Here is a 23,359-nt window from a genome sequence, read left to right on the forward strand (position 1 = left end):
CATTTGAGGAAAGGGCCAGGCCTGGACTCTTCCTTCTCACACAGGAATCTGCAGCTGGTCCTAGTCTGGTATCTCCTGAAGATGCCTCTAATGTGGTCTGTGCTGTCTCACTCCATCCCTGAGGAGAAGACTGTGCCTGTTTGCAGCCCTGCTCGCTGTACCCCCTCAATGCCTGTTCCAACTCGATAGATTGATCGCATTTGTTCTTTTGTTTATGGTCCTCAAGCCAGTTTCAACCCACATGAATGCTCATATGCAAGCCAGTTTGCATTCATTTGCCAAGTAACATTAGTAAGACACAGCTCCTTAATGAACAGGACACTGAACATCTTCACTCCATCTCTTTATATTATAAACTGCAAAGGTTTTCTGTTTGTTCCCTCCAAATCTTCAGAGCAGTTTTCATTTTTGACTCTACTTTTGGTGCCCCACTTGGGGTACCCCAGAACATGGTTAGTCATATGGAAAGCAGTTTTCAGGGAAACTAGGGCCAGCTATCCCAACTAGCAAGGATTTTTCAATTGCTGAGCACTCTCCCTGGTCTAAACGGAGTAGAAATAGAATGGAAATCTCTAAATTTTCAAAACATTTTGAATTTTGTTTGGGCAGCTGCAGTATCTTGCCCTCATTGGTCAATGTTCATGATAGACAACCCCTTAGAAGCCCTTCTCTGCTGTCCTCACCTGCACCTTGGCCAGTGCTAAGGATAGCCCTCACCCCATGCACAGGGATGAGCTTTGGAAGGCTTCATCACAGGAATTATCCTTTAACTCTCGCTGTGCTTTTGCTCACCCACTGAACTGATGAGCAGCATCATCCTCTGCCAAGGACTGGTGCCAGCCAGGGGGACAGAAAGTCCTGGATGAACCAGAGCTGGTCTCCTTTTTGCCAACGAGTTGTGCCCTGGTGCCTTCTCTGCACAGGAGCTGTGCAGAATCCTGGGGGAACCACAGAGGCCAAGAATTCAGAGCTGCAGCTCTTTAGCTACGGCCACCTGGCAATGGAGAGCTGCGCCAGGCAAGGTGACTACCAAGGGAGCAGTGATTCTGCCTCCAAATCTCAGCATGGCAAAACAAATTCATGGCCCTAAAAGCGTTTGTGTCTCCATGAGACCTGTCCAGCCTGATGTGTCATGGAAACCCCACCAAAGCTGCTGTCTCAGGAGTCCCCTACTTCAGACACTGCACTGCTCCAGAAGCAGCTTGTTCTGAACACCCCCCAGAGTGGATGTTCCAGATGCCTGGAGGCTGATAGGGGGCTGGGGGTGCTCTAACAGCAGGCAAGGGCAGCCAAGAGCAGTGCTGGTGCCCCATAAGCTGTGATGGCTCCATTGGACCCACATGGGAAGGGGAGTGAGAGGGGGCATCTCTCACAGGTACAAGACAGGAGAGGAGGGCTGCTGCATTCACATTACAGCACGCATGCCTGCATGTCCCAGGGTGATGTTATGATGCTTGTATCCCCATTCATGTGTTCTGTTTATGCTGGATATCATGTTTTGTGCCTTCAAGACTGGCTCTGAAGAGTCAAAGTTTTGTTTTGGTTTTGCTGTCAGCCCCACAGCTGGTGGGACACAGAGACAGGGCAGTACATGGTGCTGCTTTTGCTTTTTGCTTTGCTTTTCGCTTTGCTCTTGCTTCTGCTTTGCTCCTGCTTTTTTCTTCTGCTCATTAGTTAGTTTAGCTAAGCAGTCCAATTTTTTTTCCTGGAATATTTCTCCTTTCCCTTTTTTTTGGACCTACTCGAACCTGCTCTGGACTGGGACCTGGGAACACTGAGAGTTTGCACCTTGTGGCTGCAGCAGCTGCCCCAGTGCCAGAGGGACTGATAACAGAGTGACCACCCCCAAGAGAGACTTTCTGAATTTGTCATCCTTTTCAGAGCAGTGACAGAGTGGTGTCACCTGGTATTGTTCATTTTGTGTGCTGGGGGTGCTGTGCCTGTTAAATAAACAGGTTCTTTCCACTTCTCTCCGAGGAATCCTTCCTGACCCGGTTGTGGGGAGGGGCTGTGTGGGTTTGCTTTCTGGAGGGGCCCCCTTTGGAGGTTTTCTCCCAGATTTGCCCTAAACCAGGACACTGCATTTTATTTCATTTTGCTTTTGTGCCATTTCTTGGTCCCTGGGCAGGCAGAGCAGGCGGCAGAGGGTGCTGAGCGCGGAGCTGAGCCTGCGCTCCCCGTGCCGGTGAGTCCCTCTGCCCCCGGGGCCCGAGAACAGGCAGGTGAAAGAGCCAGTGGCTGGGAAGGGGTCTGATCTTGCCGCTGTGCCCCGAAGCAAGAGGTGAATGGCAATGAACACCTGCCTTTGGCTGCAGTTTCCCTCTTGGCACCGAGCGCTCGCGCTTGGATTCAAAGCGCGGTAACAAAGCCCTCGCCGGCGAACACATTTCAACATGTTATTATTCCCAGGCCGGCTTTCAAGATCTCTTTCTATTCCTTCTGTACTGATTGCTCTTGTTTCTCTTGGCTCCCAGCTCTGGCTTTTCAGGCTTCATTAACTGGAATTTATTAGCAACTTTAAACAATCTTCCTGCTGCCAAAAAGAGAGAAAGAAAAGAAGAAGGGGGGAAAAATAAGGAAAGAAACAAAGAGGAGACATACTAAACTCTGGGCTGTTCCCTGCCTGTGTGAGGCCCAGCTCTGAACACCTCTATCTGTGCAGGTTTTCTTTGGAGGGAAAGGCTGGTGAGTGCCTGGGCTGGGACTGTGCCTGCCTGTGCAGCCTCTCCTGTCTCTGGAGGGAAGGCTGGGGGCCAGAGGGGTGCACATCACTGAGGCCCTCTCCCACTCCTCTTCAAAGGCAGCTGAGTCTGGAGGATCTGGTCTCTGGGCATCTCCTGAGTATGAGAACTAATTGCACTCACAACACCTTCCTGAGCAGCTCTCAGTAAATACAAATGGCCCACAGGGCACACCTGAGGGCCTGCTCTCATTGCCAGGCAATGAAGCTCTGGCAGTGAAAATAACTTTACCCAGACCACACAGGGAGTGAGCTGGAGCAGTCCCTGTGCCCTCATCTGTGCCCTAACCACAGCATCCCCCCTGATGCCATCAGGACAGGTTTGGTGTGCAGAGCAGAGAGGAGCCAGTGCAGAAATGCCCTGTGGGACGCAGCCTGGCTGGGGGTCACGGGTGGCACCCTTGGGTGATGGCTCTGCTGTCCTCAGGACCCTCACGTGCCACCCTGCTCTGGTTTTTTCCTCACAGGCCTCCACCCAGTGTGGGTGTGTGCAGAGGACCAATGTGCTCAGGTGGGCCCACAGCCTGGATTTGCAGGGCTCCCCAGCACTGAAACCTGGCACGTGTGTCCTTGTTGTCCCTGGACACATGGGCTTCATGCATCCATTTTTTCAGCTGTCTTCCCCGTTCCCATTATTCCTTTTCCTCAGCTGAATCCCAGCTCCATGCACAAGCTCAGCCATGAGCCCAGCTGATCTCTGACTTCTGGGAAACTTCACTTGCATGAGGAGCCTGGGGTGGTGCCAAAATAGAGGAACAGAAGGAGGAGAAGTGGTGAAGGGTGTGAAACACCAGCTCTCCTCCACGGGACCCTGGGCTACTTGGGCTAAATCTAATGAGAGAGAAGATGGAATCAGAGAATCATGGGCGAGAGCAGGAGGGGAGAACCATGGGGAGGAGCCAGAGGAACCTGGGCTTTCTCTGACTGTTGAAGATGACAAGGGTTATAGATCAAGGACAAGGGGGGTCAAGAGATCCTGGGATGTTTCTGAACATTAGATCATTTCATAGAATCTTGAAAAGGAGATTTGAAAATCTGGGTTGAAATTGGCAATTTTTTTGCTGAGGAACCTCTGATTTTTTCATAAGGTTCGAGCACCTAAGGTATCTTTGGCAATAAAGCAAATATAATTTGAAATACCATTTTCTTTTAGGGTTTTACACAAAGTAAAGAACTAAATGTTAAGAAGTAACCTGAAGATGAAACTATTTTTTCTCTCTCAAGTTAAAAGAAATTTTTGGGGTTGACCAAAGCTCCAGAACATCAGTTTTGGTTCACCTTGAACTGAATTTTGTAAATTTTATCTTTGGTTGCTCCAGCCTGTCACTTACCTGGTTTATCCAGGAGATAATAGGGAACATAAGACTGTAGGTATTGAACTATCAGAGAGCATCCAAAGGAGGGCAGTGAGGATGATGAAGGGCCTGGAGGGGAAGTTGTGTGAGGGGCATCTGGGGGCACTTGTTGTGTTCAGCTCCCAGAGAGGAGGAAGAGGGGCAGCACTGATCTCTCTGTGAGCAGTGACAGGACACAAGGGATTGGCCTGACATTGTGTTAGGGCAGGGAATTGGTCATGGCCCCAGGCCTGACAGAGTTCAAAAAGCATTGGGACCAAGGTGACTCTTGGGGATGGTGCTGTATAGGGCTGGGGTTGGACTTGATGATCTTTGTGGGTCCCTTCCACCTCAGACCATTCTGTGCCTTTGTGACTCTGTGTAGAAGGCAGACTGGGGCCACAAAGCCACCCAAAATCCCTGGGGGTGAGAAACTTGCTGAAAGCTTTCCATCTAACTGAACACAGGCACTTGCAGCCAGGATGAGCTGCAGCAGAGCCCTCCTCATTGTCAGCCCTTCCCTGCTGGAGGGGGACAGGCAGGGAGGTCTCCCTCCTGCCCAGGAGACCCTGGGATGGTGGGTTTGGGGTACCTGGGCTGTCCCTCACTGCTCAGCAGGGCTTTCTGCTCTTCACTCCCTTGGCATGTCCCACCTCTGCCATGGGGATGAAGACAAAGGGCTTGGGCTGGTGTGCTACGTGTCACCCTGGCAGACACTGGGAATGTGTCCCAGGCAGATGAAATGAGCAGAGATCTGAGCTGTGAAACCTGAACAAACTTCCCTTGAGGATGTCTAAACAAGCAGGATTTGTTTGCTCGATTCTTAAGCGTGTCCTGGCACAGACGGTGATCCCAGCCTGAGTGTCATGGTCCTGATGTAATGTTGTGGGATGAAAATTTGGTGAAGATATAAATGAAAAGAGCAGGGGAAATGCCAGGCAAGTTGCATTATTGGTCAATGACAGCCCTATGAATGCTGTACAAACCATCCCTGTCTAGCTGTTGTTGTTGAATCACTTTTAATTTGCCATAATATATAAAATCCTTCCTTGCTTGATTTCATATAAATTACCTGATTTCCATAAATAGGATTACTATCTTACTGCTATCAAATTCAAGCAGGCACTTTGCTATGCACAGGTATATGATGCTGCAATTTGCATTTCTTCCCCTAACTGTGATGTCAATCTTTTCCAAAGGGAGACTTGTGACACACTGGACCTCCAGTAAAATATTATCTAACAACTTCCAACTATTTTTTCAGATTTTCCACTTTAAATTTTTCCCCTTTGCCTGTTTCATTCATAATTATTTTTGGCTGTGGGAAGCTGGCTCTTTTGGAACCTATGAATATTTATTCCTTGCTGGTTGAGGCTGCTCTGTTTGTACATGACGTAACCAGGACACGGTTGCTTGCAGCAAGACAACTGCTAATTGTACACAGAGGAGCCTGGGCGTGTGAAAAGCCTCAGCACCCCCAGTGAAGGGGCTGGGTGCCCACATTTCAACATGGATGTTGATAAAATGAAAGGAGAAAGGCTGCAAGATGGGAGCAGAGTGCTCAAGAGCTCACTTCTGTGAGCAGCTCTGGCTCCAAAGCGTTTTTGATCCAAAACAGGATCAAAAATGTTTCCTTGTCAGCCTGTAAATGCCTGCTGAGGAGGGGGGCTGGGGTGGCTGGGTCCTTACAGCTCCAAAGAATTTGAAATACAGACAGATGGTGATCAGTTACAAGAGCATTTGAAGTAAAAACCTGTAATATAAAATCACAGAATCCTGCAATGATTTGGATTTGGAGGGACCTTAAAGATCATCTCATTCCACCCCTGCCATGGCAGGGACACCTCCCACCAGCCCAGGTTTCTCCATGCCCCATCCAACCTGACCTTGGACATTTCCAAGGATCCAGGGGCAGCCACAGCTTCTGTGAGTAACCTGTGCCAGGATCTCACAGGTGTGAGGGTGATATCTGTAATTCTGACAGTTTGGAAAATACCATTTATGAAATGCAAGTGTTGTGCCTTGTGGTGGCAGCAAGATCTGATTCAGAGCAGTGAAAGTTGTTTCATTTAGGCAGATTAAGTGGCAGTAACTGTTATATACACAGTAAGCTCACAACACACATCAAATGAAGCATTAATATTAGGATTTCATGAATGCAATAACAGTGTTTTGAAGAAATTGTGTTTTCCAACAGAAGCTGTTGTGTTGAAAGTACCAACAGCATGAGAATAACACCTGGAGGTATTTCTCATGGTCAAGTGGAGTAAGACCATACAGGTGCAATTTACTCATGCAGAAATGGTCAACCTCAGCATTCTGCCCCCTGGGCTCCCATTTTTTGGGGCTCACAAAGGATTCCAGTGGTTTCTTGTGCTGCTGGTTAATTTTCACACTTTCAGAAGTGGGGCCACTCCTTCACTGACACACAGCCACATGCTGATCCCCAGGACTGACACTGCTGCTGTGTCTGAGTGTGCCTGCTCAGACCTCAGTGCACACTGCTGGGACACCTCAGCCTCTGGGCAAAGCTTTTTGGATTTCAGTTTTGCAGGGTGGCTCTGTGTGACATCCCTGGCGGGCTGAGTGTGACATCCCTGGGGACACAGGGACTGCGTGTGACATCCCTGAGGGGTGCATGTGACATCCCTGGGGACACAGGGACTGTGTGTGACACCCCTGAGGGGCTCAGTGTGACATCCCTGGGGACACAGGGACTGTGTGTGACACCCCTGAGGGGTGCATGTGACATCCCTGGGGACACAGGGACTGTGTGTGACATCCCTGAGGGGTGCATGTGACATCCCTGGGGACACAGGGATTGCGTGTGACACCCCTGAGGGGCTCAGTGTGACACCCCTGAGGCCTCAGTGTGACACCCCTGAGGGACTGAGTATGACACCCCTGGGGTCTGTGTGTGACATCCCCGAGGGGCTCAGTGTGACATCCCTGAGGGCTCAGTGTGACACCCCTGGGAACTCTGTGTGACACCCTTGAGTGACTCTATGAAGCACCCAGGGGCTCGTGTGTCTCTGGGCTGCAGGAGGCTGTGAGGGGTGAGTGACACTCTCTGTTTGCTGGCTCTGCCCCAGGGTACAGTGCTGATTTTTGAATGAGAGATTGGGTCCTCTTTCATTTTGGCTTTTGGCACCACCTCAGCCTGAAGGTGACGACCTCAGCGGAACCCCTAAGCAGGAGCAGCAAACAAACCCTGTCCCAGCTGCTCCCAGCTGAGCCTGCAGCTGCAGGAGCAGCACTGGAAGCTGTGGCCATGCTGGAGGAGCCTGTGCAGTGTCCCCCCAGCCCCAGCACCCCCTGCCCGTGCCCTGTACTCACAGCTCCTCCAGGAAGCGCAGGTGCCGGAGCGCGCGGGGCTGCAGCTGGCTGATGTTGTTCATGCTCAGGTCTCTGGCAGGAAGCAAACACAGAGGTTTCTGATCAGTGGTTTGCACAGAGTGAACCTCAGTGCCAGGCTCTGGGTCCCCTCTCTGCTCAGTGGGAGGGTGAGAAGCCTCTGCAAGCAGCATTTCAGCATTGACATCTGATCACAGCGCGGGCTGTGCCTGCAGAGGGGTGGATGGAGAGGAGTAGCCAGAGAGAGCTGGCTCCTTCAGGGTGGTCTGCCTGAGCTCCTCCAAGTTATGAAGCAAGTTAGGACATTTCCCAACAGCATCAGCAGTCCTGCTGTCTCACAAGCTCTGGAGAGGGAACAGGAAGCCCCGTGACACTGGAAAGGACAGCATGTCCCTGGGCCCAGGAGCATCTCTGTCACCATGGCCATGCCAGCCCCCACAGGGAGATGTTCCAGTGTGTGGACAGACATCTGCCTTTGAGGAGCCAGCAGCCCATGAGAGAAGGGGTCCGTCCCACTGGACTGGCTTTCTCTACACCGCACAAACTAGAGAAGCACACCAGCACTGAGGGGCAGAGCTTGGCTCTGTGGGTGACAAACTGAGGTCGGGAGGTGAAGGAACCTGGCTGACTGTGCTTGTCTCACTCTGCCATCTCCAGCTAAAGGCTCATCTCCTCTGCCTGCCTTCCAGAGAGCCTCTGGAGGAGGCTGTGCTGGTACCCAGAGGGTCCAGGGTGGTGCTGAAGCCCTCTGCAGGTCACAGTCACTGTGAGCTGCCTGAGCACAGCTCTCGCCATCTCAGGGTGTGAGAGCAGCTGAGTCTGTCCTGAGTGATTCAATGCACAAGCTGCTATCTGGGGAAAACAAGGATATTCCAGGCTGTTCCTGGGGTCAGGGCACAAGCTGCTATCTGGGGAAAACAAGGATATTTCCAGGCTGTTCTTGGGGTCTGATAGCTGCAGCCCTGCCCTCATGAGCAGCTGCACATGAAGGAACCCACACTGCTCAGCCCAGCCTAGACCAGGCTGTGTCCAGGTGAGCAAGGGAGCACTGACCCTTAAAGCTGAGCTAAGATGAGGCAGAATTGAAAGCTGGTGTGGTTAAACCCAGTGGGAATAGATGGGAAATATCCCCTGGTGAGCAAAGCAATGTGGGCAGCGTCTCTGGGTGCTGAGAGCCCTGTGGGAGGCACAGGGGCTGCTCTTTGTCACTGGGCACGGACAGGGCACAGCTCAGCTCCTCCTGGCACTGAACAGCACAGCCTGATGGGTGTGATGGGAAAATGAGCAGAAGCAACAACCAAATAAAGGCAATTGATTCACTATTTCCTTCTGTGAACCTCGCAGACTTGTGAGCCTGAGCAAGGCCCTTCCCTGCCCTCCCAGGGGCACTGGGAATGCCTTGGCATTGGGAGGAGGCTCGTGCCAAGGACAAGGACAGAGGCACAAAGGAGAAAAGCCCCTCAGAAGAGCCCAGCAATACAAGGGGGACCTCTCTGAGCGTTTCCACCTGCTCAGAGCACCTGGGGTCCCCCAGGTCACGTAGCAAAGGATCTGGAGCATCGCAGCTGGCTTTGGGCTCTGGGGAGGAAATTGCTTCACTGAAAAAGGAGTTCACTGAAAAATGTACTGAGATGCTTTGTATTCCTCAGTGAAAAATGCTGGAGTTTTGCTGGAAAAGAGCAGAACACCTGGGGGGCATAGGCTTCTATATTTTGACCACTTTCCACAAAAAAACCCAAACCACCATGTTCTAACCAGCTCCATTTGGCATTGGTGTCACTGCAGGTGACACACCAGGAAGGTTGGAAGTTGTCTTTCCATATTCCCTGGAGAGGTGTCCTGTGACAAAACCACAAACTTTTGTGAGCCCTTTTGAAAAATACTCCTGGAGAAGTTTACTTTTTCCTTTATAACTTTTCTCCAAAGAAGTAGTAGAAAACTCACCAAAAACCTATGAGAAGTCAAAATTCTGTTTTCAGAATGAGTGTAAAAAGAAAATTATTGCCTGCACTGTTCTGTGTGCAATGCTGCATTCTATATTTTGGTGATCCTGGGACACAAGGGTTAAAATACTATTTTGTGCTGCTTCTATTTTTATTTTAAAACCCCCAAGGGCAGTTGCTACTTAGCACCCATTAAAACATCTTTTTTTCCTACATCAAAGTGTCTCCTGTTTGTGTTGTAATGAATCCGTCTGATGTTTTGACATGTTGTGGAACAATGTGAAAATAACGAAAAATAATGTAAAATGAAAGACTCTGAGAGAAAACACAGATCTGAAACAGCCAAGATCATCTCAAAACTCTGAGGTATATTCCTTAAGTTGCCTTCTGCTGGTAGTATAGAGAATACCCCTTGCCTGCCACTTTCCAAGCCTCATGGAAGTGCCTTCTGTGTGCCCAGGTGCTCCCCAGGTGTGGTGGGGACAGCTGGACACTGGCTGGGTGCTGGCTGCAGGGATGTCCAGACTCATCAGTCTGGACCCATCAGGATGGGACTCATCAGTCCCAGGCAGCAGCAGGGCTCTGGGTGGCTGAGGATATGGGAGAATATCTTTTATTATCTTTTAGAATCCCAGATGGTTTGGGCAGGAAAGGACCTCCAAGCTCATCTCATTCCACCCCCTGCCATGGCTGGGGCACCTTCACTCTCCCTGGGTTTCTCTAAGCCCTGTCCAACCTGGCCTTGGACATTTCTTTCCTCCTGCTCTGATCCATACCTAAAAGGAGAAAATCCATACCTAAAAGGAACAAAATACAGTGGTTTCTGAAAAAATCTCCCAAAAGGCAGGGGAGAGATGCCCTTATCCCATCACCCTGGCAGCCTCACAGCTCCACAGAATGTGGCTTTTCTTTCCAAGCCCCCCTCCTGACCACGGGCAGGTCTGAGGCAAGGGGGTCTCTCCCACCATCTCTTTGGGCAGTGAAGAAGAGCCCAGCCTTTTTTCAAGGTTGTTACATAGAAAACATTTGGAGTCATTTTATTTAACAGTCACTGCTGCTTTGGCTGTTTGAACGCTCTGGTGGTTTGCAGTCCTGCAGGACTCAAGTGTGATCCATGTCCACTGACAGCCCTGGGAAGGGCACCCCAAAAGGGCAAATCCTGGCAGTGCTTTGCCAGCTAATGAACAGCAAGGCAAAGGTTCCAGGGACTCGGTTTTGCCATGAGCTCTGCAGTGTGACATCCTGCAGGGACACCCAGCAGCTCCTCCAGAGCAGGGGACATCACACCCGACCTGGGCTGCTGCAGTTCCTGGCCTGGCCCTGGTGTGAGGACAGCGTGGAATGTGCAAGGACAAATGGTGTGAAGGAGGAGCAAATTCCTCCAAGGGCTGGAAATAAACTTCCCAAGCACAGCCCTGGACCTGGTGATTTTTCTAGCCACAAAAGTACGAGATGTTTCTCCACAGGCTGTCCATGCTTGTGTGAAAGCTGAGGCACAGGATTCTTGCCTGAAGTGTTGTGGGAGTAAATATTTGACTTATTACTCATTTAAAGATGTTGTTGACTTGTTGCTGTGTTTTCCCAAGCTTGTGATTTTCCTCTTAGTAAGGTTTCTTATGTTATGTACATCCCCAACACATGCAAGGGTGGAAATGCTTCCTGTCAGAGCAATCAGAGGAGCTGTTTATCTCTTCAAGTGTTTGGGGGTGGTTACTTCAGTCAGCCACATTCAGTAAATTTAAAAGGAACCCACAGTATTTGAACCTTGTTGGATTATTGTTTCTGCAGCATCTAGCAGAATAAATAGGGATCCATGGATAAATGGGTCAGGGGCTCCTCTGACCTTTCCCAGCTGTGTCAGTGACCTTGGCTTTCCAAGCTAGGGCTCTCTTCTGGGTGACTGAGCATCCAGGGGAGCCAAACAAGTGCTGGGTCACTCATGTCTGTGCATGGCCCTTGTCATTTGCACTGGAGAAACCATTCCAAAGGTGAGGTCTGTACCAGAGCAGGCAGTACAGAAATGCACTAATTATTCAAATCCCAAAGTCCCTTATACTCTAAAAGAAATCAGAAAGGTAGGAGAAGAAGTGGGGCACTGCAGCTTCAGCCAGGCTTGCAGGACCTGCAGAGGAACTGTCCAGATTTTTGCCTTTGAGCTCGTGATACCTCTCAGCAGTGGTGCTCTGGGACAAGCCACCCCTCTCCTGTCCCAGAGCTCCCCTGTTCCTCCTTCCCCAGTGACTCCCCTGTCTGTCCTCTCTACAAAATATCAAATAAAAGCAGGAATTCTTTTGCTGTCAAATCACCCTTCATGGCTGTGGTCTGGAATGCTGCCATTCACAAACTACTCTACAACTCCCAGAACTGAAACTCTGCTCTTGTATCACCCTGCTTACCCAAGAAGCCTTTTAATGCCTCTTGCATTAGGTGTAGAATACACCTATGCTTTCAAATGGCACTGCACCAAAGCCATCATGGCTATAATTAGTGCGATTTAACTTTCCCCCCTTCCCCAACTAATTCTAAACATTTATCGTAAGCATTTCTAACTTGTACCTGCAGGAAAACTGAGACACAGTTCATGGAGACTGAGCTCATGTGATTCAGCCTCAGACCTTACAACTCCTCTGGCCCTCGAGGGGTTCCTTAAATTATTTGCTTTGATGTCACCTTCTTTCATGAACAACCTTTGATTACTCACTGATTAGCTGATCTTCCTTTACCAGAAAATGAGGTGACACACACACGGTGCTGGGCTCCCTGCTGGGACTGCCTGCCACGCTGTGAGATGGTGAGCACAGAGTTTTAGCTCAGGAGTGATATGAGAAAAGAGATCAAAAGGGTTTTTCCTTGGAATCACTGCTGGGCAGGCTGTGTGGGGTGCTCTGAGCTATGGAGTGGCTGCAATGCCTCCCTGGCAGTCAGCAGCCCAAGATAGGAAATGCCCAGTGATGGTGACTGGACCTTAGAAGCTCCTTTGTCTGCCTTCAGACCTTTGCTCATCTCTCTGTAAGACTGTAGGTCACTTTCCTTTGACCCTTACTACTGGACAATTTCTAAAACTCCTGTATGCTATAAAAACCCCTACTTTTGCCCAGTTTGGCAGAAGAGCTGTCCCTGAGAACCTTCACAGAAGATTCAACAAAGACACTCCTGTGGAACCTCACACAGCCTTCCCCTCTCTCTCCCTGTGTCTGCCCAAGGCACCCAGCAAGCAAAGAGCTGAAATCACAAATGAGCTGATAATCACTAGAGCTGATATCACCTAAGCTTGCTGAGGTGGCCTGGGAGCTGTTTGGGAACTCAGGCTGTGCTGAGCAGGCCTGGCCTATCCAGACCCATTGCAGCCCCCCAGGGACATCCCAAAACCTGGTAGAGGTCGCATTAATGGAGCTGTGGTTGTCCCTGTGCAGCCCCTCTAGAGGAGGCAGAGAAAGCACCTGCAGGGCTGGGTGGACCTGCAGGCTCTGGGCCAAAGGGTCAGGATTTTGTGCTGCTCTGAGGGGGCTGCATACAGGACACCCTGCAAGTCTTGCCTGAGCAACATCCCCAGGATGCTCCTCTAGGGACAGCAGGGTTGGTGCCTCTCACAAACCCAAGGCTCCTAAAGCTGCCCACTAAACTGGGGGAAGGTGAGCCCTGCCCATGAGCCCCACAGCTCCTGATGTGTCTTCCCAGGCACAAAGCAAAGTGTTTCCTCAGACACGGGCTGCAATTAATCAATGCAAGCAGAATTAATGCAAGCAGAAGCCAACAGACCTAAAGCAACACAGGTTGAAGCCCCTCTAGAACAACACAACAGGACCAGGGCTGCTCAGCCAGGAGGGTTTGAAGGGGAACCTGCAGAGGAAGGGTTTGGCTGAGGCCAAGCAGAGACACCTCAGAGCCAGATGTGCATCTGTCCATAGAAAATTCCACAGCTGGCAGAGCGAATCTCCTACAGAAAGAGCAACTCCTACCTGTGGCTGGGAGAAGACATTCCCCAACCACCTCTATCTGCTCAAAGGGGCAGAAGGTCTGGTCCTCAGCTTCAGTCCCCTGAGGTGCTCCCCGTGGGTCCCTCGGTCACTCAGCAGAGCAAGAGCCCTGTGTCTTCCTGCTCTTGCAGCTGTCTTCAAGGATTTTGTTCTGCAAGGTCTCTGCAAGCTCAGGTTGCTGTTCCTGGACCTTCACAGAGCCCACAGGGGGGCACCCCATGGGCTTCTGCCTTCCCTGGTACCTCACTGAAATCCAGGGTGTGTAGCTACAGCTGGAAATGAGGGCAGACATGGCCCCAGTCACTGGACAAGACTTCCAGTATTTTGGGAAATGAAGCTCTTGCTCCCTGTTTGTAAGGAGGCAAAGTCACCCAAAGGACAAATCTGACTGAGATCCTGGTGTGAGCCTACTGAAGCTGCTGAGAATCCCAGATGGTCACTGTCTTCTCAGCCCCTTAATTGCTCTGCTGGATGAGTATGTTCATATTTTTCAAGATGTTCAGGACATTAATGTGCTCTGTCCCCAGCCCAGGCTCAACCCAGCTCCTCTCACTTTTGGTGCTGAACCTGTGGCTTCCTGGACCATAAAAAACTCCTTCCTTACACTCAGGCAGGTGGGCAGAAACTTTTGTGATTGTGAGGAGAAGCTAAGGACCTGCTATCCTTTTGATTAATTAGTTGCACAATTACAGCAGTTTGATTTCATGGGGAACTGAACAAACCAGACCAAAATTCCCATCCTTATCCTGGAAAGGCCCAGCACTAGGCCTGTTCTTGTAAGGAATGAAACACCCTGAAATCCCTGGGTGCTGAGCACTGTCTGTGCCGCTCTCCTGGCCACTCTCATTAGCATCCAGTAAAAATTCACAGTAACACCACCAGAAAAGAAGCCCAAAGGCAATAAATGATGGTTTCAGAAATACTTCAGATTATACTAGAGTGATTCATAAAGGTTCTCACTATCTCTTTTCCTCTTTATCTTGAAATCACCAAGGTCACCACAAAATGCCTGAATTGCCTGGGGCAAAGCTGGGGCTGATGGTAGAATGGTACCTGGAGCCATAGAACCAGCTGAAATTCTTCCTAACAGCCTGCAGGTTGAAAACTACACTAAAGGTAGTCTCCAAAAGAGAAGGAGAAAGGGAAGATAAAGAGATCAAAGCACTCAGAGCTCATTTACATCACACCATATCTGGAGGCACCAGCACTGCTTCAATCCCATATCACTGCAATGGGCAAGAGCTGAACGTGTTTCTACTCCCACCTCTCCACGTTTGAAAATAGATCAGTCATCTCAGATCATCCCCCACGTGTAGGCCCCAGCCCAGATCTCCACAACATGTCAATAATGAAGTCTCAGCCAAGGCCAGTTTGCCAGGGTGAGATTAAAGCCATTCCTGCACCAGAAGCTGGGTCTGTGCAGTGGGAGCAGTGACCCTTGGCAGGTAAAGCTCTGCCACCCTGGCTGCTCCTCCTGCACCTCTCCCTGTGCCTGCCCTGGCTGTGCCCTGTGCCAGGCTGTGCCCTGTGCCAGGCTGTGCCCTGTGCCTGCCCTGGCTGTGCCCTGTGCCAGGTGCCCTCCAGCAGGGCAGCAGGAAGGGGCTGAGCAGGGCAGTGCTGCCTTTCTGCCCCTGGGAAAGGCTGGTGGGAGAACCAGAAGAAATCACTTCTAGAAACCCTGTGCCAGGTCAGGGCTGCCAGCAGATCCCATCCCACCCCAGGGGCTGCCAGGGGGAGTCAGGAGGGTGTGGGGTGCAAGCCCAGGGCAGGTGGAAGCTCAGGGCACCTGGCAGGACAGGCTGCAGCCAGGTGGAGGAGAGAGGGATGAGAACAGCAGCCCCTGTGCCAGGGGGAAGGAATGAGACCTGGATCAGAGCATAAGGGCACTCTTCCTAAATAGGCAAAATCATGAATTTTGCTCAGTGTGCCACAGAATCATAAAATATCCAGAGCTGGAAGGGGCCCACAAGGATGGAGTCAACTCCTGACCCTGCACAGGACAGCCTCAAGGATCTCCCCATGTGCCTCAGAGTTGTCCAAACACTCCTTGAACCCATGGAGGTTTTTCCCTGGGCTCTGTCTCCTGTCTGTAGCTGTCCTGGCTCCCAAGGAACATGGCAGTCCCAGGGGAGACAATCCCAGGGAAAGCCCTGGTGCTGTGAGGAGGCAGGGAGCAGAGGCTTCTCTGGCTGGGTGCAGCTCTGGGGAACACGACAGGCACTGACATCCCCTGGCCTGTGAGTGCTGTGGTGGCTTCTGTGCCATCACACAGAGCTGGGGATGGGGAATCTCCCACTGCTGGGGAGAATGAAACAGGAAAGCCTTATAAATATGATGGCCTGGCAAAAGATTTGGAGAATATAGAAACTATAAGTGAGATTGAAATGAAAGCAAGCTTTGAGATACCTCAGTTACTGAACAACTGGAAAACAATGGTGTGGCTGGCTGAAGGTAATCCCCTTTTGATGGAACAACACCCTCTGCTTGCAGACAGGCCCAAGGGTCAGAGCAGACCCTGCCAGCTTGGCAGAAGGGGTCCAAAGAGGAGTTTTTAGGGTTTAAAATATAACACAGTATGGTAATGTAATGATTCTTATAGGCTGGATGGAAATGCTATAGGATTTGTATCTTGTACTAGATTGGTTAGTGAGAATCAGAATATTCAGCACAGAAGATTTACGGTATTGTAATGGGAACCTCTCTCTCTTGCCCTTTTGCTCTCTTACCCTCTCATCCTCTCTCCCCCTCTCTTCTCTCAGTCCTGCTCCAGCTGTGGCTGGCAGCTCCCAGCAGGGCCCTGCACCCAGGCCCTTTGCAATAACCCACAAGTTCCCAGCCCTGGCTGCAGAGATCTCTCATCTCCATCCATCCCCACCATCCTACCCCTGACACTCCTACATCCCACACCAAACAAGGGAGGCTGACACAGCCCCTGCCATCCCCTCTTTCACCTCCAGACAGAGCAGCCAGGGCAGCAGTCTGCTTTGAGTTGGATGTTGGGCAAGAAGCACAATTTTTCTTTTCTGTTACCATTCTGCAAGTTCATGTTTTTGGTGATTGCCATGAAAGAGAGGTCCAGAAGGAATTGGTTTGGGTTGATCAAAATAATAAAAACCATGTTGGTCCCCACCCCCCCCTTCAGTGTTGACATTAAAAAATCATCCCAGAAAGGGCATTCTAAACCAGAAGTAATTTGAAAAGAAAAATGCTTTCTGTCCAGAAAATGTCAAAGCAGGCCTTCTCAAACTCTTTAAAACTCTTTTTACATGTTAGCATAACTTAATGGGGTTCAGAGTTGGTAAATGGATGAGCTGGGTCAACCTTAACATTTTCATTGTAAAAGAACCTCTAAACTAAAAAGAAATATTGGGGCCTGAATGAGACCAAGGAACACCTTTTTAAAGCAAGAAAAATGAGATTGCAAGTCTATGTCCTTTCTTCCCACCATGTCCTTTGGAGCAGCCACAGCCCAGCAACATCCTGACTTTTGGCAACTAAATGGTCTCCACTATGAAAAGTGGAGACTTTTGAAAGAGAATGAAAAGAACCTCATTCTTTTGTCGAATGAAGAAATTCATTCAAGAAAAGAATGAATGAAAAAGAATGAAAGTGAAAATAAGAAAGAACCTCACATTCCCTTGTGAGGATGAAAGGAACCCCACATCCCCTTGTGTCCAGGGTGGGGGGCTGTTCCCTGTCCTCCTCCAGGTCTCTGCTGCATTTCAGGTCCCCACTTGCCAGACTTTTTGGGGGTAAAATTCCTCTTGTGGGAGGAATTATTGTCTTAACCTGGAACAGCTACCAGGGAAAGGTGAACCCAGGAGCATCTTCCTCTTTGCTGCCCAGCCAAAGCCTTTTGAACAAGACAAGCAGCAGCAAACAGCAAACCAACACAACTGTTGCATCCCTAGCATTCCCCATGCAAGTGTCCTTGAAACCAAATAGGTGTTGGGAATGTGTTCCCTCCCAAATACTGCAGAAATTAACCCAGTTCTGGAACCAGGACAGCAGCTCAAAATCAGCCAGGGATGGTTTTAGGCCACAGGGCTGTTCTGGGCAGACAGAAACTCCCTGACAGAGGTTCCTGCACAGACTGGAGCTGTTCTGGCACCACAGCCCCTCAGAAAGCAGCTTATCCACTACAGCCTGCCCTGCCTGCTCTGGCTCCTGCCCACAGCTCCCAGACCTCTCTGGGCAGTTTGCCCCAATGCTCAGAGTAAAGGGATTTATGTACAGCCCACCTGGTGCCACCTGCCCGATGGTCCAACCACTCTTGGAGCCCACATGGTGGGAACAGCAATTAATTCCTGTGGAAATGTTCCTGGGAGAGAACTGATCCACCTGGGGAGCAGGGCTTGCTGAAGTGTACCAAAGAGCAGACACTGATGTGTGCAAACCCAGGGCACAGGGAATATTTCTGTGTCTGCTCTGGGGTGCCCTGACCCCCAGGGCAGCTCTGACTTTGACCCTCATCCATGGAGAAAGTTTCCCAGACTTCAAGATCGACTGGAATCCACAAAAGTGTGAAATAGATTATGGAGAGCAGTGTAGGTGTATCACTTGGTGAGAAATTTATGGTTTGGGATTTTTAGTATGTTGTGGATGGAAGCAAGATGGAGGGCACAGGGTGTCATCCTGGGTTTCTTCTTCATGCTTCTTCTTCCTCCTCCATGGGTTTGGGTGGCATTTTGTAATTGGGCAGAAAAGTCTGCGCTGCAGGATCTGTGGGATCACTTATTGGGTTAAAAGGGAAAATAATCTAGGTGTCAGCTCTTAATTGGATAGTTTAGTTTTAAAAGACCTTGTAACAAGAGATTGTTGGCCATTTTGTGCCTTCTAATGAAAAGTTGCCGAGCTCACAGTAGTGAGACTGTTCTACTGATGAGAAATAATAAACACCTGAGTCTGAACTATCATCTCAGGTGCCTTCAATCCAGCCCCAGAGGAACCCACAGCTGGGACCCTCATACTGGTGAAGCAGACAGGAGCAGGAGATGGGACAGGGTGTAAGGATCTGGGTCAATGTACACATGCAGGACTCCTCTGCTTGCAGGAGATGAGTGAGGAGGGTGTGACAGAGGCAGGATGCTGGTGGGATGCAGTAGGAGGATGTGCTTCTTAAGTACAAATTGCTGGTAAAGAATTGTATAGAGTCTCTCTATACAGACACAAATCAAAGATACAAGATGAATTAACATAGAATAAACCTCTCTGTGACTATTCAGGGTGAATGTTCAGTGCTACACCTGGCTCAAGGGTGCCTAAATCACTGATTGCCAGGACCAGCCAGTGGGTCCAGGCAGGTTGAGGGCAAAACAGCAGCAGGGGTCATTGAAAATTGTCTTCTTGTGGTTCCCAGAGGCTCTTGGTGAATTTCCATGAGCAAACACCTGAGAGTGACAGGCTGGCTGTGCTGGAGACCTGGTGTGACCCAAGTGCTTCCCCGGTGTGTACCTGGCTGGGACTGGCTTCAGACCACCTTGGTACCTGTGCCCAGGTCAGAGAGTCTGCAGAGAGCTCTGGATCTCCTTTAGGGAGCAGGCTGAGGGGAGGAAGGTGTGGGTTGCACACAGACCTGCTTCCAGCTGCACATGGGGCTCCTGCAGCCACTGTCACCCACAGCCTTCCTGTGGTTGCACCAGCTCTGCACAGAGCAGATTTGCCCCCACATATTCTGGAAAAGTATCAGTTGGAAGCCTAAGGAAATGCAGAACTTGGGTTAGGGAGTTCCACCTGTACTGGGAGCTGGAAGCCTGTCGTAGACATCTTTTTGTCAAAATCCTTTCTTAGGATTTTTTCCCTTCTGAGAAGCTGTGGCCTCAGAAACAAAATGTAAACAATGGTTATCTGCTGCTGTGGAATGCAACAGGTCCGTCTGTGATTGGCCCATCTTAGATGTTTATAATTAATGACCAATCAAGGGCCAAGCTATCTCGGACAGAGTCCGAGAGAGCTGCTTTTGTTATTATTCTTTCCTATTCTATTCTTAGCTTAGCCTTTGGAGGAAACCTCTCCTTCCTTTCTTTTTAGTATAGTTATAATGTAATATATATATATCATAAAATAATAAATCAAACCTTCTGAACATAAAGTCAACATTCTCGTCTCTTCCCTCATCCAAGAACCCTTGTGACACTGTCACAGAAGCCCTTGTGCACTCCTTCTGTTGTACCCACCATTAATTTGTGCAAAAGCTCCTTGCACATCTGGCCCAGAGCAGCCACCTCTGTCCTGTTTCTCTTCACTGCTCACATACCCCCTCTGTGATGGTGTTCACAGGGGTCTTAGGATGAGGGAAGAGATGAGGATCTGACTCCATGTTTCAGAAGGCTTGATTTATTATTTTATGATTTTAAAACTATACTAAAAGAATAGAAGAAAGGATTTCATCAGAAGGCTAGCTAAGAATAGCATAGCAAAGAATGATAACTAAGGTTTGTGGCTCAGGCTCTGTGTCCGAGCCTGCTGGGCTGTGATTGGCCATTAATTACAAACATCCAACATGGACCAATCACAGATGCACCTGTTGCATTCCAAGCAGCAGATAATAATTCTTTACATTTTGTTCCTGAGACCTCTCAGCTTCTCAGGAGGAAAAATCCTAAGGAAAGGATTTTTCATAAAAGATGTCTGTGACACCCCTCTGCTGCCAGCCCTGACCCCCAGGGCTGTCCCATCCCTGCAGCTGATCCCTGCTGTCCCCAGCCCTGCTCCAGTGACCACAGGGAGCTGATGGCCAAGGCTGAGGCTGCTGGGCAGGAGCTCCACAGCCTGGAACTGCCAGAAGTGCAGGTCAGCACTCTGAGAGTGCTCACTTCTGTCACACTGAGGGAGTCTGGCAGCACACAGCTCCTCCTGTCATCCTCTGGCTGGCAGGAAATCAGAGAGAGGCTCTGACAGGTGTCAGTCACTGTGGGGAAGGGCTACAGCAGTGAGGGAAAAGCTGCTGAGATGGAGAAGAACTGGGACAAGGCACTGCTGGGGAAGCACTGGGCCAGGCTGCCTCTCCCCTTGGAAGCCACATTTTGGTGGAGGTAACACCAAACCATGTATAGAATCACACCAATCAGGTATGGAATCACACCAAACCATGTATAGAATCACACCAAACCATGTATGGAATCACACCAAACCATGTATGGAATCACACCAATCAGGTATGGAATCACACCAAACCATGTATGGAATCACACCAAACCATGTATGGAATCACACCAATCAGGTATGGAATCACACCAAACCATGTATGGAATCACACCAATCAGGTATGGAATCACACCAAACCATGTATGGAATCACACCAACCATGTATAGAATCACACCAACCATGTATAGAATCACACGAGTCATTAAAGGTCTCCAAGATCATCAAGTCCGGCCTTTGATCAAATGCCACCATTATCACTGTGGGCCCTCAAGCAGCCATCAACAAAGAGTGCATTAAAACTCTACACTACAAAAATATAAGAACTTTATGTCTCCCTCCCCATTAACAGGCTAACCTATATCTAAATAGGGGAATTAATGCTAGAATGAGTAACCAGGGTCATCCCTCTACAACACAAGCTTGCATCCATACATTATTAACAAATCACCAATACACGACAAATCAAACAAGCAGAGTATGAAATATCTTGTTAACCAATATACAACAAATCAAACAAGCAGAGTATTAAATATCTTGTTAACCCAACAGAGGAGTGCCCATTAAGAAAGATTAAAACCTGTAAAAGGAACTAGGCAAACCCATCAAGGCCCGACTGTTTACCAAAAACACAACCTTCAGCAAACCAAAAACAAGTATTGAACCATACTATGGCAAAGTACCACATCTGCACCCCTGCCCTGGGGACAAGCTGATCCCAAAGTCCTGAGAGTGGCAAGTGAACAGTAAAGGAGAACTGGAGGGTTGCAGTAGATGCACTGCTGAATCTTCATGCAGTTTGTGCAACTGTTGTACCTCCAGTTTGTACTTCCACTTGTACTTGGAAGTAGGCAAAATTTGGAAACTTCTTACAGGGGACCAAATCTAATAAATTTTGTAGTTGAAAATGTCTGAATGGCTGATTGAAATGCTTTATGCTCACATCAAAACATTTCATTCACCAGAAGCCAAGCCATGACAATGCAATATTTAATGACATGCAGCACCTGCACAAACTAACCCGAGGCTGAATTTGGAAAAATCAAAAGTAAAATGAAACCCCAATTGAAACAAAATCCTTTACTTCAGACTCAAACATCTCCAACATGTTTTCATTCAAAAAATTCTACCACGTCTCTGTTGCCTGGAAACTTTTGCATTTGAAGAGCAGTTTTTGCTCTGGGAAGCTCACTCAGAGAAAAGCCTGGTTTCCCTGGGCATTGCAGGGGGATCTTTTTACTGTTCACGAGCAAGTTACCATCTGTGGGTGCCAGGCACTGCAGGAAAGGCACTGAGGGAAGCCTGGTCTTGATTCTGAGTTGTGCTCAAGCACAGGAGCTGGGTGTCCTGCCTTGTGCCCATAGAGATCTGTGACACCACAGGCTATCCCAGACAGCACTTACAGCTTTCCTCTAGGAGGGAAACTGCATCCAGTCCCAAAGACTTGGCCAAAACTTTGGGCAAACAAAGAGCAATGGTTGTGTCCAGCCCAGAGCTGGCAGAGACACCTCCCAGCTGTGTCTCTTGTCTTCTAATCCCATTTGTGTCTCTTGTCTTTCAATCTCAGTTTTTCTGTTGCCTTCTGTATGCTCTGAACCCCAGCAGCCAGGTCAGCAGGGTCCTCCCTGGGCAGAATGGCTGAGAGGAACAGGAGAGGTGGGGAAGAGCTGTGGGGCAATAAGAACCCTGTGCCTGTGCGTTTTGTCATGGATTGAGGCGCCCTGAGTTCAGGTTGTGCTCTCCACCAGCAGGGAGCTGTATCACAGGGATGCAGGATGGGTCAGGCTGGGTGCAGCTCTGAGCAGCCTGGTCTGGTGGAACCCTAACCCTGACCCTGTCCCCTCCCTCAGCAGGGGAGTTGGAATCAGATGTGCTTTAAGGTCCCTCCCAAACCAAATCAGCCTGTAATTTACAATCCTATGTAATTCTACAATCCTGTGGTTCTAAGCCCCTGCTTTGCCCTGAGAGGAGCTGCCCATTGCAATGATGGGGCAGCAGAACCTCCCTCAAGGTTTGCACTTTGCTGTTTCAGTCTGGTTTGTGCCACTAGTTTAGTCACAAGTGTGAGAAGCAGCTGTTTAGACAGCTGAAAGGGCTACCTGTGCAGGCTGGGATTTTCAAAGATACTCAAGTAAGGCCCTGAAAATTGCAAAGAGCAGCAACAGCACATCTGCAGGATGGCTGCCTTGAGAAGAGAGAACCTGGCCTAACCCAACACCTGCTGAGCAGCCAGGCAGTGTCCAGGGCTTGCCTTTCAGCCCCTTGTCTTGGTGGTGGAGTTCTCTGTGCCAAAAAGGCAGAGAAGGAACAACCATGTCATGACAGAGCTGAATACATTTAATGCACTCAAGCAGGAAGGGAAGGCAATAATTCACTCTGGAGCAGGGCTGCCTTGGGATGGTCTGGCACAGCAGATGATTTATATTTAGAGCTGGGCTTGGCAGGTGCTTTTATGGAACAGAAGTTTGGTTTGCAATTGTATTCAACCTGTCCCAAAAGTTGTTCAAACCATTCCAGCTTGTGGCATGGCCAACTATTAACTAGGTCAGTTGGGAAAGAAGAGCACAAAACTGCCCTCTTCTGTTTCCTGGGAGCTGGGTAGTGATGGCTGCTGCCAGAGGCATGACACATTGATCAGAGCTCAGCCTCTTCAACATCCTGCCCCAAATATCTGGGTGGATTGGCAGGAACCCAGAGCTGGGCTCCTGCCCTGCCCCAGGCTCAGGGATTTGGTTGTTGATTGCTGCCCCGAGATGTGCAGGATGTCTCTGTTTCACCCATGTGTCCAAAGAACGAGTCAGAGCTCTTCACTTTTTGGTCTTGAAGTTGTTTATTAATTCTTATCTATAAAATTTTCTTTCTGCCCA

General features: G+C 49.6%; 1 protein-coding gene across 1 annotated transcript in view; it reads right to left on the reverse strand.

The window, feature by feature from the left end:
- Window positions 1–23,359, reverse strand: part of LGR6 (leucine rich repeat containing G protein-coupled receptor 6) — a 174,030-nt gene that overhangs the window by 103,732 nt on the left and 46,939 nt on the right. The window contains 1 exon segment of the mRNA XM_031061749.1: window positions 7,411–7,482. Coding sequence (XP_030917609.1) covers window positions 7,411–7,482 — 72 coding nt within the window.

The sequence above is a fragment of the Geospiza fortis genome, unplaced genomic scaffold (genome assembly GCF_000277835.1).
Source record: "Geospiza fortis unplaced genomic scaffold, GeoFor_1.0 scaffold26, whole genome shotgun sequence".
Lineage (NCBI taxonomy): Eukaryota > Metazoa > Chordata > Aves > Passeriformes > Thraupidae > Geospiza > Geospiza fortis.